This window comes from Scomber japonicus, chromosome 5, assembly GCF_027409825.1.
Source record: "Scomber japonicus isolate fScoJap1 chromosome 5, fScoJap1.pri, whole genome shotgun sequence".
Taxonomy (NCBI): domain Eukaryota; kingdom Metazoa; phylum Chordata; class Actinopteri; order Scombriformes; family Scombridae; genus Scomber; species Scomber japonicus.
The window spans coordinates 4332339-4356565 of NC_070582.1; the positions used below are offsets into that span (position 1 = coordinate 4332339).

Here is a 24227-nt window from a genome sequence, read left to right on the forward strand (position 1 = left end):
CATAATTGCACTTCATAAATCCAACTTTTTTTTTTGGAAGCGTCTTCTCAGTTGTGCAGGCAGTTTTTGTTTCTGGGATAATTTGGATCTAACCTGCAAGTTACTATTGCTCCAGAAATGAAAGGGTCAGTGCTGCAAGTGTGAAAGGGGGTTAACTGTGAGAGAGTAAATATATGTGCAGTGGAAAAGCCCTTTAACACTGTCAGCCTGTCCTGAGCTCCACTGGAAGTCTCCATCTGGAAACAATTAACCAGCGTCTGTAACGGTAAACCAGCTCCCTCCCTCCCTCCCTCCCTCCCTCCCGCCACTAAACCAAATATTAACAACAATTATTTGATGACTTTTCTTCTTCATCTTCACATATAAATATATAAACTGTGTGTGCCATCAGGTGCATGTTTTTCCTCAAACATATACATATAGCAGAAAACAGTGCTATAAGTTTACTGGAGAGCTGCTGTCATTCCCTGTTTTTACAACGTTTCACTTTATTAAGATCAGAGGGAGCTGAGCACAGGCCGGCTTTATTAGGACGGGGCTTTACACAAGAGACTGTGGTTACAAAAAACACTTCAGGGACAATACACTCCCAGAGCAAGTATCTGTCACTAACATTCAAAAGCACACAGGAATGGAGAAAAGGCTCAACCGACACTTCATTTGCCATCTTTAGCTTCTTTTCATTATTATTATTATTCAAGTTATATATTTTTTTTGTTCTTCTGTTTCATAACTGCTGTCAGCTGCTCCTTTTTTAATGCTTCCCTTTGTCTCTTTATTTAGGCTCCAGTCCACCTTGGTCTGTGTAGCTGCTGGCTGCATGAACAGTTTGATCAAGTAAGGCTGAAAAACAGTAGATTTTTTTGTCCTTGAAGTTTCTGCTACTGCTTCTGTAGCTGCAGAGCCTGAGGACGGTGATGAATATTCATGGTGCCCAGAGGATGAGGAAGGAAGGAAGGAAGGAAAGGAGGAAGGAGGGAGGAAGGAAGGAAGGAAGGAAGGAAGGAAGGAAAGGAAGGGGGAAGGAAGGAAGGAGTAAGGAGGGAGGAAGGAAGGAAGGAGTAAGGAGGAAGTCAAGGAAGGAAAGGAGGAAGGGAGGAAGGAATGATGGAAGGAAGTGAGGAAAGAAGTATGGAAGGAAGAGGGAGCAAAGACAGAGGGAAAGGGACTGTTTATAAAGCACAAGGTATAAATTATCACTAGGGATATATATTCATGGTGCCCAGAGGATGATTCCTAATTATTTGGACGATCCCTTGAACCTTTCATCGTCAGTGTCACCACATTACCAGTGAGACTCGGAAAGTGTTTCATTTTAAAAGTTGAAACTGTTTCAACTTGAGGTTAAATTTTGCACTTGACTCAAGGCTGGATGATCTCTGTTCAGGACATGCCTGCTTTAAGGCCCATTTATGCTCAACGTTAAATACGGATCTGGATACAGACGGAGCCTTCTGTCCGTGCTCTGCGTTCATTTCCTCCGTATTTCTGCACGTTTCCATAAAGCTTACGGATACGGACCAAAAAGGAGCAGTACCACCGGAAACCATGGGGGGGGCAGTGTTGCTGTCACTACTCGATACGTAGCTCTAGTGAGACACGAAGAAGAAATAACAATGGAGGAACTTTTTGAGGAAAGGTTGTTAGAGTTGGTTAGAAACTTTAAACATATGGTTTTTGTCTTTTATGCAAGAGGAACATTATCAATATCTCCTCCACAGTCGCCATGTTTGTTCTTGAGTTTATTGTTGTTGTCATTAACTTTTGACTCGGTGCTGCCCCCTGGTGGATGTATTGACTCTGTGCTGCCCCCTGGTGGATGTATTGGTTAACATCCATGCCAACGTAAAGGACGCATGGAAGTATGTGAGCAGTGACGGTAACATCGTTTGAAAGGGACGGATACATTTTCATACGTACGTTGAGCATAAATGGGCCTTTAGAGCGTTTTGGTGGCATCTTGGCGGCTGAACTGCTACACGCGCTAACTCAAATTCACCACGACTTCACCACCACAGACGGGTCGTAGCTGCTGTGGCAGTTGACCAATCACATGTCACATTAAATCCAAGAATACTTGCATTGACTGGCTGTGAGCAAGTCCATACAAATAGTCATATTTTCTAGCTCTAAGTGCAAAAAGAATCGATTGCAGGTATCGTTTGATGGGCGACGTTCTGATACTACTTGGTATTGGTTTATTTCGGTTGATACTTCAAAGGTATCGAGTACCGATACTCAGCCGAACATTGAACACACCATAAGAATAACAACTTTGTCACTTGCATATTGCGATAGAGATCTAGAGGCAGCACTTTTTACCTATTGTCTTCCCATCAATGGTCCAACTTTTGTCCTCTTGGGTCAAAATTGACCTGGTCTGGTTTGACTGTTTATAAAGCACAAGGTATAAATTATCACTAGGGATATATATTCCGATATTCAGATATTCCCCAACTCTTAATTTCCGATACCGATATCACCCGATACCGATATATTCAGGCTTTTTACACCAAAACTGTTAACATCATAACCTCCTATTGTGGAATTAACACATTATGCCTACACTTCAACTTAAGTGATGTAAAAAAGTGCCAATATGACTTATAAAAACCTGATACCGATACTTCCCGATATTACATTTTTAAGTAAATATTGGCTGATAATATCGAATATCCCTAACTATGACCCAATTCTATGTTAGACCCAGGCGGGGAGTTCCTGTCCTCTGAAAAGAAGCCAATGCGGAAGTAATTTAGAGCTGCCTTCTATCAAAAGGCCACCAGGGGGCGACCGTCTCTATACAAGTCAATGGAGAATTCACCAACTTCTCACTTGATTTCTAACCTCAGTAAACGTTTTCAAAATGTGTTTATGGTCTCAATCGCTAGTTTAAAGCCTTCTTCAATGCAGTATGATGTTCATTTGGGACATTTTGGCTTCCCTGATTTTATATTTGACGATAAAGCAGGCTACGTGACTACGTTGTGATTGACAGGGTGATTGACCAATGTCCTTGAGATCCAGCCCTCGCAACCAATTGAAGCCTCCCCGCTCCGCCGTTGGTCCCGCCCATACGTCCGTCCATGACTCCGCCTCATGCCCATATAAGTAGAATCCGTGTTTTTATTTTTCCCAGCATGCACCAGAAATTTTCAAGATGGCGCTGCCTAGATTCCAAACTATTGGCTTCCGAGCAGCAGTCCACAAACCAATGGGTGACGTCACGGATGTTACGTCCATTTCTTTTATACAGTCTATGGTTAGACCTTTATAGCAAACTTCAGTCCAACTTAGTACCACAGGTTTTACACATTTTTAGGAAGTGATAGTCAATAGGCCTCATTGAAATGAAACTATACCTCATTTTTAAGTTAAAATTGACCCATGTGCAACAGAAGGGTTAAAGGCATGCATGTCGGCATCACGGTAACTCGTCCAGATATGCCACTGCCTATTTCCTGGCATCAACATGCATCAGCTCTCCATCAAAAGCTGCAATTATGTTAGCTCTAATGTCGAATATTATCACATTCATCTCTTTGCATTCTTCTCTTGTGCAATGGTTTGATGAGGATTAGTGCCCAGCTGTTTATCTCTTTATAGTCACACAACAGTAGTGGATGGAAACATTAATTGTGTGATTGCTGAAAGCTGTTTATCATTCAACTTCTTCTTATTATCCCACATTCCTCACATTTTTTGGACCTTTTTGGGGCTGCTACATTCTTTGTGCTAGAAAAACCATTCAAATGTCAAACTGTGGAGCTCATTGACCAGCTGTGTACTTTTACTTTCCTGTTTTCTAGCATATTTCAGCAATTTTATATTCATTTTTAAACATCAAAATTTATATTGGCAGTCTATGGGAGAATTGGATCCAACTCACTTGGACTGCTCGGATATCTCTTATCCTACAGACGTCATTCAAACTTTATAACCTTCCCAAAATCTAACACATTTAAATTTGTCTTCTGTGTTGTTATATTTTTTGTGCTTTTGATGAATTTTAAGTCCAAAGTGAGGGCTTTTGCAGCAGTTTTCAGACCTCATTTAAAAAATCTAAGCACATCACTCACTCCCACAGGTTTTACTCCTCACGCATACATCACACCTCAAAATGCTGTCAAGCTCTCATTGACTTGAAATTCAATCTGCAGGCTGTGTGTCTCCTCACTGTGCCATTTCTTAAACTTACAGATTCTTTCAAACACTACATACATCACACAATACATCATCATTCTCGGGGAGCCCATCTGCCACCAATAATGGTCAAATCTCTGAGCTAGGTTTGTTTTACGCAAATCAAAGTGTGCCTCTTGTTTCAGGGATCTCGGCCAGTATCGAACCAAGAACCTTGCAACCTAACAGGGACCCCAACCCTGGCCGTTAACAAGGCTTAACAACAGAGCCAGCAGGAAACCCCTGAAACACACATCTGAGACATTTCTGACATTTTAGATTTTTTTGGTAAACACAGTTTTTACCTCTATTGAAACATGTTTCATCCAATTCCAATCTTCACCAAACTTGGTACATACCATATTTAGATGACCCTGAACAGGACTTATCTGAATGGATTTATCTATAATTGTTACCAAAGTGTTGAAGGCATGGCCTGATGCATTCAAGGGTCATAACTCTTGAATGCATAATTGCAGCCACATTTGGGAACGTTGTACATGCAGCCACATTGCTTAACATTTCATGCAGTTCCACCAGCAGGGGGCACTACAGTAAAAATATAACAACTTTTTTTTTTTTTTTTTTTACAATTCTGTTGTTTTTAACAACAGAAGGCTTCAAAGTTACGTAAAACTCAGCCTCTTTCTCTGCTCCCAAACGCTGTGGGAGTGTCCGCTGAGTGAGCTGAAGCCCCGCCCCCTACCAAGTGTCACCTGTCAATCAAAGTCACCACCTCTACCAGAAACATGGACGCTACGTTTGAGAGCTTTCTGCTGCTAACTCAGCTGCTAGCTTGGCGGCTAACTCAGCTGCTAACTCAGCTAACTGGCTAACTGTAGACTGTAGTAGTAGTAGTGTGCGCTGAATGTATTTATACCTCTACAGCAGCAGGGGCGGGTTTATGCTAATCACTAAATCCTGAACACAGAAATCTTGAAACACAGTTTGTGAAGCCTAGCTCCACAATTCAAATCTAAATGGTTGAAATGCTTTTTACACCTTTTTTAGAAATACATTTATGACCTATTTAATGTGTTTAGAAGAAAATGTCTGAATTCACTTTACACAGTCTTTAATATCATTCCTGGACAGCTGGGTAAGCAAATCGAGCGCACCTTCTCTAGAACCTGCAATAGCCTACGTACATAATGTCCTTAAGGTGAGTTTCTTTTCTTATTCAGTTCTAGTCAATATCTTGTTATCCCACATTTAGGCAGTTATCTATTTAGGCCTATATTAAGAATGATATTAATATTATTAATTAGTACTTCCAACAACATTATACCTATTTCGTGGCCACAATTTAATGTTTTTTTTGACCATGTCACCAGCGGGGCTCCGAAGGTATCACCACCACTGTTGTGAAATGTGATGGTAATTCACCTCTAGGTGGTGCTACAGTACAATTCAACTTAAAACGGCTATGCTGGCAAAGATCTATGAGTCTAGAGCAGGGGTGTCAAACATGCGGCCCGTGGGCCAGAACCGGCCCACCGAGAGGTCCAATCCGGCCCAGTTTCCTTCTTCCTCTTTTCCTTCCTTCCGTCTGTCCTTCCTACCTTTCTTCCTTCCTTCCTTCCTCCTTGTCTTCTTTTGCTTCCTTCCTTTCTTCTTTTTCTTCCTTCCTTCCTTCCTTCCTTCAGTCTATCCTTCCTACCTTTCTTCCTCCCTGTCTTCTTTTTCTTCCTTCTTTCCTTTCATCTGTCTTCCCTTCTTTCATTCCTTCCTTCCTTCTTGTCTTCTCTTCCTTCCATCTGTCCTTCTCCTCCTTCTTTCCCTTCCTTCCTTCCTTTTAATGATCCGGCCCACATGAGATCAAATTGGGCTGTGTGTGGCCTTTGAATGAAAATTAGTTTGACACCCCTGGTCTAGAGTATGTGCATCTGAAATACTTTGCAACATTTGGAAGAGTTTGACCGCTGGATTCACTGCAAGATTTAAAGGTTTGTAAAAATGAACCCTGTTGCTGGGACTCTTTCAGAAGCCGGGCCAGCAAACAGCAGTAGCAGCAATCACACACATTTTCTCCAGGAAATGTGGTTTACATGAAAGCTTTTCGTCAAATTTGGTAAAAAAAAAAAAAAAAAAAAAAAAATTCCAGTCCATTTCTGGATTTGAAGCAATTTAAGTCTTTGGATTGTTTATCATAACTTAAGCCTGCAATAACATTTTTTTGTCCTCTTGTTTTCAGCCCGAAAAGGGAGAAGATTCGCCACAGTGGGAGAGATCCAGGAAGAGGCTTCTGGACTCGGTGAGAAAATTTGACTGCAGGAAATGTTGCCAGGAATGTGAGAAGCGCTGGGACAAGTGTATCACATCACAAGCAAAGGACTTTGAAGGGGATTATAAAGCTACTACTGAAAGATTGATTATGACAGCTTTTTTTTGTAACAATTATGGAACATTTTGGGTCTCCCTCATCATATGATTCCTTTTCTTTACTTCTGTTATGTAATTTTGAGTTTCCCCTCAAGTTAAACCTGCATTAACCCTTTATAGGACACTCATTGGAAAGGAAAGGAGGACGGAAGGAAGGATGGAGGAAGGAAAGGAAGGAAGGTCTGTCCTTTCCTGTCGTCCTCCCGGGTCAAATTGACCCCATCTCTCTTTTGACTGTTCCTTCTTTCCTTCCTTCCTCCCTGTTTCTTTATTTTTTCCTTTGTTCTTCCCCTCCTTCCATACTTCTTTCCTCACTTCCTTCCTCCTTCTTTCTTTCCTCCCTCCGTACTCCTTTCCTTTCCTTCCTTCCTTCCTTCCTCCTTTCCTTCCTCCCTCCCTACTCCTTTCCTTCCTCCCTTCCTTCCTTCCTGCCTTCCTTCGTTCCTTCCTTCCTTTCTTCCTTCCTCCCTCCCTACTCCTTTCCTTCCTTTCTTCCTTCCTCCCTCCCTACTCCTTTCCTTCCTTCCTTCCTTCCTGCCTTCCTTCGTTCCTTCCTTCCTCCTTTCCTTCCATCCTTCCTTCCTCCTTTCCTTCCTCCCTCGCTACTCCCTTCCTTCCTTCCTTCCTCCCTCCTTTCCTTCCTCCCTCCCTACTCCTTTCCTTCCTTCCTTCCTTCCTCCTTTCCTTCCTCCCTCGCTCCTTTCCTTCCTTCATTCCTTCCTCCCTCCTTCCTTCCTTCCTTTCCTTCCTCCCTCCCTACTCCTTTCATTACTTCATTCCTTCCTCCTTCTTTTTTTCTCCTTCCCTACTCCTTTTCTTCCTCCCTTCCTTCCTTCATTCCTTCCTCCCTCCTTCCTCCTTCCTTTCCTTCGTCCCTCCCTATTCCTTTCCTTCCTTCATTCCTTCCTCCTTCTTTCCCTCCTCCCTACTCCTTTCCCTCCTTCCTTCCTCCTTTCCTACCTCCCTCCTCCCTCCTTTCCTTTCCTGTCCTTCCTTCCTTCCTTCCTTCCTTCATTGACCTGAGGACAACAGGAGGGTTAACTAGTGCTGAGCAGGTAGCGTACAAAGACTTTAGGTTCAACACTACAAGCTACTTTCAAATAACAGCATCAAAAAGACACAGAACTGAATAAAAAATCCTTCTGGGAAATTTGTGATTTTCAGCTACATTAAAAAAGACGTATAACTCTGTGTTTGTGTCTTTCCTTCCTTCCTTCCTCTTTCTTTATTTTTTCCTTTGTTCTTCCCCTCCTTCCATACTTCTTTCCTCACTTCCTTCCTCCTTCTTTCTTTCCTCCCTCCGTACTCCTTTCCTTTCCTTCCTTCCTTCCTTCCTCCTTTCCTTCCTCCCTCCCTACTCCTTTCCTTCCTTCCTTCCTTCCTTTCTTCCTTCCTCCCTCCCTACTCCTTTCCTTCCTTTCTTCCTTCCTCCCTCCCTACTCCTTTCCTTCCTTCCTTCCTTCCTGCCTTCCTTCGTTCCTTCCTTCCTCCTTTCCTTCCATCCTTCCTTCCTCCTTTCCTTCCTCCCTCGCTACTCCCTTCCTTCCTTCCTTCCTCCCTCCTTTCCTTCCTCCCTCCCTACTCCTTTCCTTCCTTCCTTCCTTCCTCCTTTCCTTCCTCCCTCGCTCCTTTCCTTCCTTCATTCCTTCCTCCCTCCTTCCTTCCTTTCTTCCTTCCTCCCTCCCTACTCCTTTCCTTCCTTCCTTCCTTCCTGCCTTCCTTCCTTCCTTCCTTCCTGCCTTCCTTCCTCCTTTCCTTCCATCCTTCCTTCCTTCCTTCCTCCTTTCCTTCCTCCCTCGCTACTCCCTTCCTTCCTTCCTTCCTCCCTCCTTTCCTTCCTCCCTCCCTACTCCTTTCCTTCCTTCCTTCCTTCCTCCTTTCCTTCCTCCCTCGCTCCTTTCCTTCCTTCATTCCTTCCTCCTTCCCTCCTTCCTTTCCTTCCTCCCTCCCTATTCCTTTCCTTCCTTCATTCCTTCCTCCTTCTTTCCTTCCTCCCTACTCCTTTCCCTCCTTCCTTCCTCCTTTCCTACCTCCCCCCTCCCTCCTTTCCTGTCCTTCCTTCCTTCCTTCCTTCCTTCCTTCATTGACCTGAGGACAACAGGAGGGTTAACTAGAGCTGAGCAGGTAGCGTACAAAGGCTACAGCTGCCTGTTGTGGCCAAAAGTGACACTATGGGAGCGCTCACTCACTATAAAGCTCCATAAAGCTGAAGGCGGGGGGATGGGGGGATGGGGGGTGGGGGGGGGGGGGGGTTGGCTGCAGAGTCGCTGATAATTCACTTTAGGTTCAACACTACAAGCTACTTTCAAATAACAGCATCAAAAAGACACAGAACTGAATAAAAAATCCTTCTGGGAAATTTGTGATTTTCAGCTACATTAAAAAGACGTAACTCTGTGTTTGTGTCCTCTGTGACGAACGTTTGTGTTCAAAGTGTCATTTTTCCAACATTTAGCAGAGCTTGTTTAACGTCAGGAAATGAAATAGCTCTGCTCAGACTCTTTCATTGTTCATTACAGCAGTATTTTTAGTCTCCAGCCTGGTTATTTGTTTTGTGGCTGAAATGATCTCAGAGCAGTTTATTGTCTTGGCTGTGATGTTTTCATGTCTGTTTCTCAACTCATCTATGTGTCTGACTTTCTTCATGTCCACTTTGTACTTCGGTTTTGGTTCTTATATGAACTATTCCTTCAAGTAAGTAAGTGAGTGTGTGGAGATTTGAGTGAATAAATTAAACTTTTTTAAAATGTTTGACATGTTCATTAACCCTTTATTGGGCAAATAATTATATTTGGTAACTTCTGTAAATATCCCAAAATATCCTTCCTTCCTTCTTTCCTTCCTTCCTTCCTTTCCTTCCTCCCTGCCTTCTTTCTTCCCTTCCTCTTTTCCTTTCTCCCTCCCTCGTTCCTTATTTCCTCCGTCCTTCCTCCCTACCTCCTTCTCTCCTCCCTTCCTTCCTCCATCCTTCCTTCCTTCCTTTCCTTACTTCCATCTGTTCTTCCTCCCTCCATCCTTCTCTCCTCCCTTCCTTCCTTCTTTCCTTCCTCCATCCCCCTTTCTTCTTCCTTCCTTCCTTCTTTCTTCCCTTCCTCCCTCCCTCCCTCCTTCTCTCTTTCTTTCCTCCCCCCTACCTTCCTTCCTTCCTTCTTTCCTCCGTCTTTCCTCCCCCCTACCTTCCTTCCTTCCTTCCTCCCTTCCTTTCAATGAGTGTCCTATAAAGGGTTAAATGTATCTTTATACCATTCAGACTGCTGCCGATGGTCTTGAAGAAAAATGATGGCATCCTCACTTGGTGGATTCATTATGGATAAAACACACATGTAACATTACTGTATGTAAGTATATGAGATAGAAAAATGCAAATGTACTCTCTGCATCATATTTATTGTGTTTTAAGTGCAACCGAAATCACATTTAGTGTTAACTTTTTGTGGCCCAAAATAATGTTGACATGTTTTTTTAATGTATTGTTTATAGTTCTTATTATTATTTTATTAGTAAAAGGGGAAAGGAAAGGGAAATATCAGAAACACTCTTTTTCATCTCAGCTGGCTGCAGGGTTGTGGTGGTATCTGTGTTTGATTGACAGCAGCCGCCCTATGAATGGAGGCGACATGCTGTAGCTACAAGTCATAGAAAAGCATTGTGTTGCTATGAGGGATTTTAACAGGTCAAGGAAGGACAGGAGGAAGGGATGAGGAAGGGAGGAAGGAAGGAAGGAAGGAAGGAAAGGAGGAAGGAAGGAAGGAAAGGAGGAAGGGAGGAAGGAAGGAAGGAAAGGAGGGAGGAGGGAAGAAGGAAGGAAAGGAGGAAGGAAGGAGAAAGGATGGAGGGAGGAAGGAAGGAAAGGAGGAAGGAAGGCGTAAGGAGGGAGGAAGGAAGGAAGGAAGGAAGGAAGGAAGGAAAGAAAGAAAGAAAGGAGGAAGTGAAGAAAGAAGTATGGAAGGAGGAGGGAGCAAAGACAGGAGGGTAAGAACGAAGGAAAAATTAAAGAAAGAGGAAGGAAGGAAGGAGTAAGGAGGGAGGAAGGAAGGAAGGAAAGAAAGAAAGAAAGGAAAAAAGAAGGAAGGAAGTAAAGGAATAAGGAGGGAGGAAGGAAGGAAGTGAGGAAAGAAGTATGGAAGGAGGGGAAGAACGAAGGAAAAACTAAAGAAAGAGGAAGGAAGGAAGGAAGGAAAGAAGGAAGGAACAGTCGAAAGAGATGGGGTCAATTTGACCCGGGAGGACGACAGGAGGGTTAAAGAGTAAGAACCAAACCAATATCCAACTTTTATGGTTGAAAGTTTGTCTGGTGGCTCGTTAAACAAGCGAAGCTGCAGGACAAGATGTGTGTTCATACTTGTAAGTTAGATAAAAAGGAGACTTTAGCAGAGAAGCTAATGTGGGTTGCTGGTGAGAGCCTGTGTATCAGGATGCAATCAGGCTCAGTGTGACCATCTGTTCGGCAGATGATAGAACGCCTTGTTATCATTTCAATCAGAATTTAATAGGAGGAGGCGCTATAATGAAACCAACAAATACAAATTTCTCTACTTATGGTCTCAGACTTTTGTCTCAGGAGAACACATTGTGAGTGATTTGGAGCAGATTTATGCTCTAGCAAAAAAAAAAAAAAAAAAAAAAAAGACAACCAACAACATGCAATCAATTTAAACACTTCAAATGGTGAACATGTGCATGAGCATCTGGACGTGAGCATCTGTTTAGCCCATCGGAGGAAGCAGTAGATATCAAAGTATGACATGGAGGAATTGAACTAGATAATGGACTGTTTTTGATGATTTCATTTTCTTTCAAATGTTCAGCATGCAAAAGAAAAGAGAGAGCCTCCATGTTAGAAGCCACCAGTGAGAGGACATGTCAGTTATCACCTGTATGCACAGTACATATGTTGGACTGTAACAGCGTGTCGTGTTCATTGAGCGACCCTCAGGCTGATTTAAAGGCCATTTTACCGTCTGTTCCACTTTAACTCTGCTGCTTTGACTCTGAGTTTCCACTTGTTATTTCCAGCAGAATGACAGCAGCCTGCTGCCGTCCAGCTCGCAGCACTCCAGTATCTTTTTATTGATGGGGAGGGAACATATGCGTGTGTGTGTGTGTGTATTTGTGTGTGTGTGTGTGTATTTGTGTGTGTGTTTGTGTGCTTGTATTAATCACATTGTGGGAACAAAAACTGGTTGACACAATTACACTGCGGGACTCATTCCTTCAGGGGATAGAGAGCTGGTTGTAACTAGGCTTACCACCCACTTTATGAAGGTTAGGATGACTCAGGTTATGGTTTCTGCTGCACTCCCAGGAAATCCATTAAAGCTGATTCAGGGTCAAGTGAAAAACAAGTTGTGTGTCTGTGTGTGTTTACAATACATTGTTGGTCCGTGTCCTTCAGAACGATCTGATGCTCCGATCAGCAGGACGACACCATGGTTAAGGTTTGGTTAGGTTTAGGCACAAATAAGACTTAGATGTAAAGAAATGTCATAGTTTGGCTTAAAAATTCTACTGTTTAAGGATTTAGGGACTCATTTAATTGAGGATACACTAATAATAAAGCACAGTTAGCTATCTTTCTTTTTTTGGTTATGTTAATATTTGGAAACAGGAAGTGATCTTCCATCCATCCACCCCGACTTTCTCCCTACATGGACTTTGTGGCTCTATAATAAGTAAAAAGTAGTCCAGTCTCTACTCGTTTCACACTTGAGTTTCCACTAAGGAAGTTCCTGGTAAAATTTAGGAGGTGGGAACTTTACAGGAACGTCTTCTCACTCGGTCCTCTAGGCCGTTGTGTCTCCATAGCAGAGTAGGGGTCTGTTTAAAACCTCATCCTTTCCTACTACTCGTACTAACTCTGACGTCATTTGAAGTATGTTAGTGTGTTTCAACTGCGTAGTATGTGATTTAGAGTATGTGAGAAGTTCCTGGATGGTTTACTAGATTCTCCAGAAATGCAGAGTATGCATCAAGAGCTGACTACTCACACTCACATTACCCAAGATGCAACGCTACTACTCACACTCACATTACCCAAGATGCAACGCTACTACTCACACTCACATTACCCAAGATGCAACGCTACTACTCACACTCACATTACCCAAGATGCAACGCTGCCACTCACACTCACATTACCCAAGATGCAACGCTACTACTCACACTCACATTACCCAAGATGCAACGCTACTACTCACACTCACATTACCCAAGATGCAACGCTACTACTCACACTCACATTACCCAAGATGCAACGCTACTACTCACACTCACATTACCCAAGATGCAACGCTACTACTCACACTCACATTACCCACGATGCAACGCTACTACTCACACTCACATTACCCAAGATGCAACGCTACTACTCACACTCACATTACCCAAGATGCAACGCTACTTCAGAAAAAAACCCAAAATACAAACGTCACAGAAGTTAGCTACAGCGAGGGTATGTTCGCTTCCTGTTTTCAAAATAAAAGCACCAATTCTATCGTTATGGTTTTCTTAATAATAAAAGCTCTGAATTCTCAGGAACAAAACTTTAAACAGGTGTTATTTGGACAAATTAGCGTCACATTGTGGATCTAAAGGGCTACTTTACTTTCTTCCTAAAAAGGTTAGAAATGTGGATAAAGTGGTTTATTTACAGAGTTAGAGCTAAAATGAAATCAGCTTCAGCCTGATGATTTCAGCCTGACCCCGTAAAAGTTTTCCGAAGTTCTTGCAGTGGAAGCGGGGCTTTGTAAACTCACACTGTTCAACACGGTTAACAGCAGTTTGTGAAATAGCCATGAAACTGAATCTAAGGGGATTTTCTATATTTTTGTGGCATGACATCCAAACTAATGTATTTCAACTAAAAATATCTTTTGTGCATGTTAACCCTTTATAGGACACTCATTGAAAGGAAGGGAGGAAGGAAGGAAGGAAGGAAGGATGCAAGGAAGGAAGGAAGGAAGGGAAGGAAGGAGGGAGGAAGGAAAGACGGAGGAAAGAAGGAAGGAAGGAAGGTAGGGGGGAGGAAAGAAAGAGAGAAGGAGGGAGGGAGGAAGGGAAGAAAGAAGGAAGGAAGGAAGAAGAAAGGGGGATGGAGGAAGGAAAGAAGGAAGGGAAGAGAGAAGGAGGGAGGGAGGAAGGGAAGAAAGAAGGAAGGAAGGAAGAAGTAAGGGGGATGGAGGGAGGAAAGAAGGAAGGGAGGAGAGAAGGAGGGAGGGAGGGAGGAAGGAAAGGACGGAAGGACGGAGGAAATAAGGAATGAGGGAGGGAGAAAGGAAAAGAGGAAGGGAAGAAAGAAGGCAGGGAGGAAGGAAGGATATTTTGGGATATTTACAGAAGTTACCAAATATAATTATTTGCCCAATAAAGGGTTAATCACTGCTCTACGGAGTGAATCAGCTTTTATTTCTGGGCCAGAAATTGAAAGTAAGCACATAACTGAATTTCAAGCTCGGTGATACAGAGTGAATCAGCTCCCTTCTGACCTCCGGGTGCCTTCAGAGTGAACTCAGCGACTATGGGTTTACAAGTTCAGTGACGAAACATTTTGAAATGATTTGCACACATGGTTTCTGCTCCATAGCAACGGTTGCCAAGTTTCATCCACCGATGTCACGGACAAAACACGGATTTCTCAGAATTGAATTTGAAATCATTGAATCTGTCACAACATAAACTTTTATATCTGACAGTAGAGTCCTGAGGAGATGATTTAACTTCCTGTCGTCCTCCCGGGTCAAATTGACCCCGTCTGTTTTGACTGTTCCTTCTTTCCTTCCTTCCTTCCTTCTGTCCTTCCTCCATCCCCCTTTCTTTCTTCCTCCCTCCTTTCCTTTCCTCCTTTTCCTCCCTTCTTTCCTCTGTCCTTCCTCCCTCCCTCCCTTCCTTCCTTCCTCCATCCCCCTTACTTCTTTCCTCCCTCCTTTCCCTCCCTTCTTTCCTCCGTCCTTCCTCTTTTCCTCCCTCCCTCCTCCTTCCTTCCTTCCTCCATCCCCCTTTCTTCCTTCCTCCCTTACTTCTTTCCTCCCTCCTTTCCCTCCCTTCTTTCCTCCGTCCTTCCTCCCTTCCTCTTTTCCTCCCTCCCTCCCTCGCTCCCCCTTTTCTTCCTTCCTCCCTTACTTCTTTCCTCCTTTTCCTCCCTCCTTTCCTCTGTCCTTCCTCCCTTCCTCTTTTCCTTTCTCCCTCCCTCCCTCCCTTCCTTCCTTCCTTCCTCCATCCCCCTTTCTTCCTTCCTCCCTTACTTCTTTCCTCCCTCCTTTTCCTCCCTTCTTTCCTCCGTCCTTCCTCCTTCCCTTCTCCTTTCCTTCCTTCTTTTCCTTTCCTTCCTTCCTCCCATCTTTCCTTTCCTCCCTTCCTTCCTCCCTCTCTTCTTTCCTTTCCTCCCTTTCTTCCTCCCTCCCTCCCTCCCTCCTTTCCTTCCTTCTTCCTTTTTTCTTACCTCCTTCCTTCCTTCCCTTCCTCTTTTCCTTCCTTCTTCCTTCTTTCCTCCATCCTTCCTTCCTTCCTTCCTTCCTTTCCTCCCACCTTTCCTTCCTTCCTCCCTTCCTTCCTTGACTCGAGGACAACAGGAGGGTTAAATACTTTTTTGACATGGGAATACAAAATGGGGAAAAAACACCACTGGAACCAGCTGCTGACTTTACACTTCACAACTCTATACAGTGTTAATCTATAAATGTCATTCAGTTGTAGCTGCAGGTAGTAACTGATAGCAGGATGGTTTGATTATAAACATGAAAGCCAAAGCAAATAATTACTGCTATCATTAATATGCATGGTGAAATGTTGCCCCCCCTCAAAAGAAAAAAAAAAAAATCCAAAACAAAACTGTATGACGCCCCTGGCAGTAATCTTCTCCTCATGATCATTAGACAGATGTTCACATCTGGTCGTCAGACACAAATTGAGGCATTTCCTGTTTGTGCACCAACGTTTAAGCTCCTGTTTTGAAAAGGGAAGGTGATGGTAAAGGCTCTTTAACAACCAGAGAGATATGTGTGTGTGTGTGTGTGTGTGTGTGTGTGTGTGTGTGTGTGTGTGTGTGTATGCAGCAGACACACGAGGCAGGAGGAGGTGTGTTTACTGCGCTCCTCCTCCTCCACCTCCTCCTCCTCTTCTGTCTTTCTCTACTTTGCACATCAGAGCAGCAGCAGAGTTAAGCATCGACCCACCGACAGTCTCTCACACACACACACACTCGCACACACACACATACACATATACACACACAGTCACTCTCCCTCTGTCTCAGTATCTCTCTCCATCTCTTCTTTCAAACACACTCATGGACTATTATCACCTTTTGCTGCTGTGGACCTGCAGCCTCCTGCCAGGTGAGCGAAAGAGCGAAAGAGCGACAGAGCGAGAGAGAGAGAGAAAGAGAGAGAGAGAGAGAGAGAGAGATTGAAATGAAAGGATAAATGTGTTTGTATCAGACAGGTGCAGGATTTGATGACTAAATGTGAGAGTTTTAAGCCTCTCAATGAAAGCTCCTTATTGGAATCAACCTGTTGCCATGGTGACAGATCGATCATAGTATATATATGCAGGTTGAATCTTTACCTTTAAATTCCTGCAAGGTGCGTTAAGTCCCTAAAATGAACTTGTTTTACACTTGAAAAAGCATCAGGGCATATTCATTATGAAGCCTCCTTTCTTGAAATGTGGGGTATAATAACTTTATTATACATAAATAGCATAAATACTTAAAAACAGTTACACAAATTACAACCAGTTAGGGGGGAAAAAAACCATTATGGGAAAATATTTGCTTTCTGATAGTGGAAAACTGTTTTTTGCCAGGATGGTTTCACTTACTGAACTTTTTCCTACTAAAACATCGGAGCTGAAAAGCAGTTTAACATCTTTAGTCGATGTTCTCTTATGTTGTTTTGACAGTAACTGTGACTCCGAGAACTTGAGAGCGTGTTTTCATTTGCATGTGCTGCAGAGAGCTGTGTGTGAGGCAGAGCACGTGGGTTTGTTTTTAAAAGCTTACCAAAGCATTTATAGACATTCATTAGACTTTATACACACAGTTATAAGTCTGTCTAAGTCTCTGTGAGCCTTTATATTGAGAGTTTACAACCAAGTTTTGCCTTTTCAACCCTCCTGTTGTCCTCGAGTCAATGAAGGAAGGGAGGAAGAAGGGAGGAAGAAGGGAGGAAGGAAGGAAGGGAGGAAAAGAAAGGAGCAGGGAGGGGTGAAAGAAGGAAGGACAGAGGAAAGAAGGAAGGGAGGAAGGAGGGAAGGAAGGAAGGAAGGAAGGGAGGAATGAAAGGAAGGAAGGACGGAGGGAAGACGGAAGGGAGGAATGAAAGGAAGGAAGGACGGAGGGAAGAAGGAAGGAAGGGAGGAAAGAAAGAGAGAAGGAAGAAGGAAGGAAGGGAGGAATGAAAGGAAGGAAGGATGGAGGAAAGAAGGAAGGAAGGAAGAAAGGGAGGAAAAGAAAGAAGGAGGGAGAGATGAAAGAAGGAAGGACAGAGGAAAGAAGGAAGGGAGGAAGGAGGGAAGAAGAGAGGAAGGAGGGAAGGAAGGGAGGAATGAAAGGAAGGAAGGACGGAGGAAAGAAAGAAGGAAGGGAGGAAGGTAGGGGAGGAAAGAAAGAAAGAAGGAAGAAGGAAGGAAGAAAGGAACGAAAGAAGGAAGGACAAAGGAAAGAAGGGAGGAAAGAAGGAATGAAAGGAGGGAGGAAGGAAAGGAAGGAAGGGAGGACAGAAAGAAAGAGAGAAGGAAGAAGGAAAGTAGGGAGGAAAGAGAGAGGAAGGAAAGAAAGAGAGAAGGAGGGAAGGAAGGAAGGAAGGAAGGAAGGAAGGGAGGAAAGAAAGAGAGAAGGAAGAAGGAAAGAAGGGAGGAAAGAGAGAGGAAGGAAAGAAAGAGAGAAGGAAGGAGGGAATAAGGAAGGAAGGAAGGAAGGGAGGAAAGAAGGAATGAAAGGAGGGAGGAAGGAAAGGAGGGAGGAAGGAAAGGAGGGAGGAAAGAGAGAGGAAGGGAAGAAAAAGAGAAGGAAGGAGGGAATAAGGAAGGAAGGAAGGAAGGAAGGGAGGAAAGAAGGAATGAAAGGAGGGAGGAAGGAAAGGAAGGAAGGGAGGACAGAAAGAAAGAGAGAAGGAAGAAGGAAAGAAGGGAGGAAAGAGAGAGGAAGGGAATAAAAAGAGAAGGAAGGAAGGAAGGAAGGGAGGAAAGAAGGAAGGAAGGAAGGAAAGGAGGGAGGAAAGAGAGAGGAAGGGAAGAAAAAGAGAAGGAAGGAGGGAAAGAAGGAACAGTGAAAACAGACGGGGTCAATTTGACCCGGGAGGATGACAGGAGGGTTAATCAATACTAGTGGAGTAACTATCAGTAATGTGGTGTGTTTTTTTAGTTGTGCTGGATGTTGGAAAAGTGGAAAAGTTGATGCAGGTTGATCACAAAGATGGAAAAGTAATTCAAAGATGAAAAGTCCTGATAGATGATGAAGAGTTAAGCTCATCATCGTTCGGGATCTTTGGAAACAGCAGGTGACAAAACAGTCTCGTCTCAACTTTAGGGTGTGGACACATTTTAAATGGATACCAGCACCAATATACCTGGAATCTGGTTCTTTTATTTTATTGGTATTTTATTACAGAGAGATCCTTCATCAAGAAGTTTAATCTAGAGCAGGGGTGTCAAACATGCGGCCCGTGGGCCAGATACGGCCCGCCGAGGGGTGCGATCCGGCCCACTTGCCACCCTGTATTCTTTTCCTTCCTTTCATCTGTCCTTCCTTCCATCTGTCCTTCCTTTCTTTCTTCCTTCCATCTGTCCTTCCTTCCTCCCTCCCTCCTACCTTCCTTCCTTCCTTCACCATCTGTCTTTCCTTTCTTCCTTCTGTCCTTCCTTCCTTTCTTCCTTCTGTCCTTCCTTCCATCTGCCTTCCTTCCTCCCTCCCTCCCTCCTACCTTCCTTCCTTCCTTCCTTCACTATCTGTCTTTCCTACCTTTCTTCCTTCTGTCCTTCCTTCCTTTCTTCCTTCCTTCCATCTGTCCTTCCTTCCTTCCCTCCATCTGTCCTTCCTTCCTTTCTTCCTTCTGTCCTTCCTTCCTTTCTTCCATCTGTCCTTCCTTCCTTTCTTCCATCTGTCCTTCCATCTGTCCTTCCTTCCATCTGCCTTCCTTCCTTCTGTGTGTCCTTCCTTCACTATCTGTCTTTCCTACCTTTCTTCCCTCCTTCCTTTTGCCTGTTTGTCCTTCCATCTGTCCTTCCTTCCTTCTGTCTGTCCTTCCTTCACTATCTGTCTTTCCTACCTTTCTTCCCTCCTTCCTTTTGCCTGTTTTGCCTTCCTTCCCTTCTTCCTTCTGTCCTTCCTTCCTTCCTTCCTTTCTTTCTTCTGTCCTTCCTTCCTTCACTATCTGTCTTTCCTACCTTTCTTCCCTCCTTCCTTTTGCCTGTTTTTCCTTCCTTCCCTTCTTATTTCCTTCCTTCCTTCTTTCCTTCCATCTTTTTAATGATCCGGCCCACATCAGGTCAAATTGGGCTGTATGTGGCCCTTGAATGAAAAATGAGTTTGACACCTCTGATCTAGAGATTCGTGTACTTGAATATGAAGTTTCCATTTTTTTGTTCACTACCTTCAGCATGACTTTCGACTTAATGTATTTCAATTGGAAGAATCTCTCGTGCTTGTTATTAATCAGTCTTGATTGATGATGATGTTTTATGATGTGACAATGCTGTGGTTGAGGTCTGGTTAGGTTTAGACACAGACACCACTTGGTTAGGGTTAGATGGAAAGATGCTGATTTGGGTTAAATGATACTTCCTTAGAGTTAGGGTTAGGGTTGGTCGTCATGGCAAGATCAACACAAAAAACCCATCCCGACTTGGAGTTGGAAACAAGACACTTGAGGTTGAAACGAACAGTGGTCTCCTGCAGCAAAGTTCATCTTTTCCCACTTATATGTCTTTGGGGGTTTTTGCCTTTAATGTACAGGTTAGTAGAGAGAGACAGGAAATGGGAGGCAGAGAAGGGGGGTAATGACATGCAGGATAGGACCGCTCTGCACGGGATTCGAACCGGGGGTCGTCTGCAGTGAGGTCTGTAGCCTCAACAAATGGGGCAGGTGCTCTACCTCTACTGAGCTAAACACCGCCACTCCCACTTATATATCTAACCTGTACCCAGGCGGGGAGTTCCTGTCGTCTGAAATGAAGCCAATGCGGAAGTAACTTAGAGCTGCATTCTATCAAAAGGCCACCAGGGGGCGACCGTCTCTATACAAGTCAATGGAGAATTCACCAACTTCTCACTTGATTTCTAACCTCAGTAAACGTTTTCAAAATGTGTTTATGGTCTCAATCGCTAGTTTAAAGCCTTCTTCAATGCAGTATGATGTTCATTTGTGAAATTTTGGCCTCCCTGATTTTATATTTGACGATAAAGCAGGCTATGTGGCTACATTGTGATTGACAGGTTGATTGACCAATGTCCTTGAGATCCAGCCCTCGCAACCAATCCCAGCCTCCCCGCTCCGCCGTTGGTCCCGCCTCATGCCCATATAAGTAGAATCCGTGTTCTTTTTTTCCCAGCATGCACCTGAAATTTTCAAGATGGCGCTGCCTAGATTCGATACTATTGGCTTCCGAGCAGCAGTCCACAAACCAATGGGTGACGTCACGGATGTTACGTCCATTTCTTATATACAGTCTATGCCTGTACCCATCATGCCACCTCCAAACATCAAGATTTGTACATAATATAGACGTCATATGTGTGTCAGACAAATGTGATGTTGGCACAGGAGATACTTCCAATTCAAATATATTAGTTTGAAAGTCGTACTGAGTGTCACAAAAACATTTGAAAATTCATGTCCATGTACACAAATCTACACCGGGACTATTTCCACTAATTGTCGTTAAACTGGTTTGCGTGAACATATGCATATTAATATGTTTTATACTGTAGATGGCATGGTTGCGTTTGTTTGTCTGTTTGTCTGTTTGATAGAGACAGAGCTCATTAATGGACCTATTCATGGAATTACCTACTCAACGTAGGCGGGGTCGTCATAGCAACGGCTCAGCGAAAACTGCCGTGACTTCGTTTTATACGCAACACAAACACATAAACAATGGAGGACATGGAGGCAGTGGTGTACTTGCTGCTGTATGTGGCTTTCTGTCACACACAAAGCAAAGAGAAGAGAAACTAATCTCTGTAACGCTGTTGCCGGTATTTAAAAATGGCGGGTTTGATTCTTGTGTGGGACGGCTCATGACTCTTCCAGTGACGACACTCTCTGACCAATCAGTGGCTGGCAGTCTGTTGACGTCACATTTAGTATCAGCTCGGCTCGCTTGGAACCTCAGCAGAGCAGGTACTAAAAAAATACCAGGTACTATCCCTAGTGGAAACGAGTCGAGCCGAGCCGAGTCGTGCTGGAACTGTGTAGTGGAAAAGCGCCAATATATATCTAACCTGTACCCAACCTGCCACCTCCAAACATGAAGATTTGTACATAGTATAGACGTGGTATAGGCATGAAAGATACTTCCAATTCAAACATATTAGTTTGAAAGTCGTACTGAGTGTCACAAAAACATTTGAAAATTCATGTCCATGTACACAAATCTACACCGGGACTATTTCCACTAATTGTCGTTAAACTGGTACTAGTATCGGCTCGGCTCGCTTGGAACCTCAGCAGAGCAGGTACTAAAAAAGTACCAGGTACTGTACCAGGTACTATCCCTAGTGGAAACACACAAAAAAAATAAGTCGAGTTGAGTCGTGCTGGAACAGTGTAGTGAAAAAGCGCCATATGGCCACACCTTATTTTTATACAGCTAAATGTGAGATGCTTTAGTCGATAAATGTGTGTTTTCTAACTTATTTTGGGACTACGTTCACTTTCAGTTCCACAAGGTACCGAAATTTGGCACTTATTGATCTAACATGATCGGTACTCTGTGGCCTGGTACTGATGTGATTTGGTTATCACCCTTAAAAGTAGGCTACTTAGTACGGTACCCATGCATACTCAAGTTTAACTTACTTTGGGATTGATTCAGATGTTCCTCTTCAGCAGGTTGAGGTTGCTGATGAGAACTGTGTGAGTGTGAGAGTTGAGATCGTTTTGTCAGCAATATGATGATCATTTTTCTATATTCTCAGTTTAACAGTTGTTTGGCTGAAAGTTTAAAGTTTGTCCTGAGTGTGGCGCTAAAGCAAATATTACTGTATATATCACAAAGAAACAAGGACGTGGCGCAGCAGAGGGGAGGCAGAAAAATGGTTGCCATGACATTGCGATAAAAAAAGTATACAGTAGCAACTTACTGGAATCTTTAGAGTTGAATTTGGATGTGATACTCATGTACTCATGCCACTTGACTCATGCCCTTCTTCCTTCTCTCTTTCTTTCCTCCCTTCCTTCCTTTCCCCCTTCCTTCCTTCCTTCCTTATTCCCTCCTTCCTTCTCTTTTTCTTCCCTTCCTCTCTCTTTCCTCCCTTCTTTCCTTCTTCCTTCTCTCTTTCTTTCCTCCCTTCCTTCTTTCCTCTGTCCTTCCTTCTTTCATTCCTCCCTTCCTTCCTTCTTCCTTTCTTTCCTCCCCTACCTTCCTCCCTTCCTTCCTTCCTTCCTTCCTTCCTTCCCTCCTTCCTCTCTTCCTTCCCTCCTCCCTCTCTTCCTTCCCTCCCTTCCTTCCTTCCTCCCTCCTCCCTTCGTTCCTTCTTTCCTCCGTCCTTCCTTCATTTCATTCCTCCCTTCTCTCCTTCTTTCTTTTCCTCCCTTTCTTCCTTCCTTCCTCCCTTCTTCCTCCCTTCCTTCATTGACACAAGGACAACAGGAGGGTTGAAAAGGCAAAACTTGGTTGTAAACTCTCAATATAAAGGCTCACAGAGACTTAGACGTGTCAGCTCCAGCTAGCTAACTAACATATGACACATACTTAAATGAGAAATGTAACAACTTTAAACTCAGGCCTCCTATCCGTCGAACATCTCAGTTACAGTTGGGTTAGGGTCTAATCTACAGAGGTTCAGCGTTACCATGACAATATCTTCATTTAGCACCTGCAAATTTTAAGAAAGCTGAAAAAAGCTTGTTTCTATCGCAGCAATGTTATCCATTTGGATTATCCCCAATATTACCCACTAACCCTAATTTTAGTTTTCTTTGTTAAACTGGGCAGCATATATGAAAATCAGTTATCTGTATCTCTTGTGAAATCTTAATCTCTCTTTTGACCTTTAATAATCGGAGTTTTCTAGATTAAGCCCCCCTGAGGGTTTTTGCACTACTCCATCATATCTTCTATAATCTGTATTATTTGTATACGTATAAACTCATAGAAATCTAAAATGATGACCCAGTGATGACCCGAACACAGATTACATAAAGCTTGCAAAATTAGATAGTGAGTAACGTCCAAAACTCTCAATTAATGGGATTAGAAGCAGAGGAGCCTCCCTCAATGAATGCAAAGGGCCAAGAGAGAAATAAGAATCTTATTTCAAAGCATGATCTGAAGATGAAAGTTCAGTTGGGTGTTGGGTGACTATAATCATTAGAATATCCTCTCGGGATGATAAATATATAAATCAAATTTCCTGTTAATCTGGAAGTAATGGGTCTTTATCTTAACCCTTTATGGGACACTCATTGAAAGGAAGGAAGGAAGGAAGGAAGGAAGGAAGGAAGGAAGGAGGGAGGAAGGGAGGAAGGAAGGAAACGAGGAAGGCAGGAAGGCAGGAAGGAAAGGAGGGAGGGGGGAAGGAAAGGAGGAAAGAAGTATGGAAGGACGAGGGAGCAAAGACAGAGGGAAGGAGGGTAAGAGCGAAAGAAGGAAGGAAAGAAGGAAGGAAGGAAGGAAGGTAGGGGGGAGGAAAGAAAGAGAGAAGGAGGGAGGGAGGAAGAACAGATGGAAGGAAGGAAGGAAGGAAGGACGGAGGAAGGAAAGAAGGAAGGGAGGAGAGAAGGAGGGAGGGAGGAAGGACAGATGGAAGGAAGGAAAGGAAGGAAGGACGGAGGAAATAAGGAACGAGGGAGGGAGAAAGGAAAAGAGGAAGGGAAGAAAGAAGGAAGGGAGGATGGAAAGAAGGAAGGAAGGAAGGAAGGAAGGAAGGAGGGAGGAAGGGAAGGAAGGAAGGATGGAGGAAAGAAGGAAGGAAGGAAGGAAGGGGGGAGGAAAGAAAGAGAGAAGGAGGGAGGGAGGAAGGGAAGAAAGAAGAAAGAAGAAAGGGTGATGGAGGAAGGAAAGAAGGAAGGGAGGAGAGAAGGAGGGAGGGAGGAAGAACAGATGGAAGGAAGGAAGGAAGGAAGGACGGAGGAAGGAAAGAAGGAAGGGAGGAGAGAAGGACAGATGGAAGGAAGGAAAGGAAGGAAGGAAAGACGGAGGAAATAAGGAACGAGGGAGGGAGAAAGGAAAAGAGGAAGGGAAGAATAAAGGCAGGGAGGAAGGAAAGGAAGGAAGGGAAAGAAGGAAGGAAGGAAGGAAGGAAGGAAGGAAGGATGGATATTTTGGGATATTTACAGAAGTTACCAAATATAATGATTTGCCCAATAAAGGGTTAATGCCTTGCTGCAGTCAGAGCCAACATGTGCAAATAAAAACACTTTGCAGACCATCTTCCTGTTTTCCTCTGATTAAATTGTGTTTCTATACATTAAAACCAGAGTATCATGATCCCACTGGCCTCTAAA

At 43.6% G+C, this 24227-nt stretch overlaps 2 protein-coding genes across 2 annotated transcripts in view; one reads left to right on the forward strand and one right to left on the reverse strand.

The window, feature by feature from the left end:
* LOC128358610 (40S ribosomal protein S17) overlaps positions 1–24227 on the reverse strand; it is a 554334-nt gene that overhangs the window by 162770 nt on the left and 367337 nt on the right. The window lies entirely within an intron of this gene.
* Positions 15848–24227, forward strand: part of itga11b (integrin, alpha 11b) — an 87982-nt gene continuing 79602 nt past the window's right edge. Inside the window, exon 1 of the mRNA XM_053319441.1 lies at positions 15848–15896. Within this exon, the coding sequence (XP_053175416.1) occupies positions 15848–15896 (49 nt within the window). The remainder of the gene's footprint in view (positions 15897–24227) is intronic.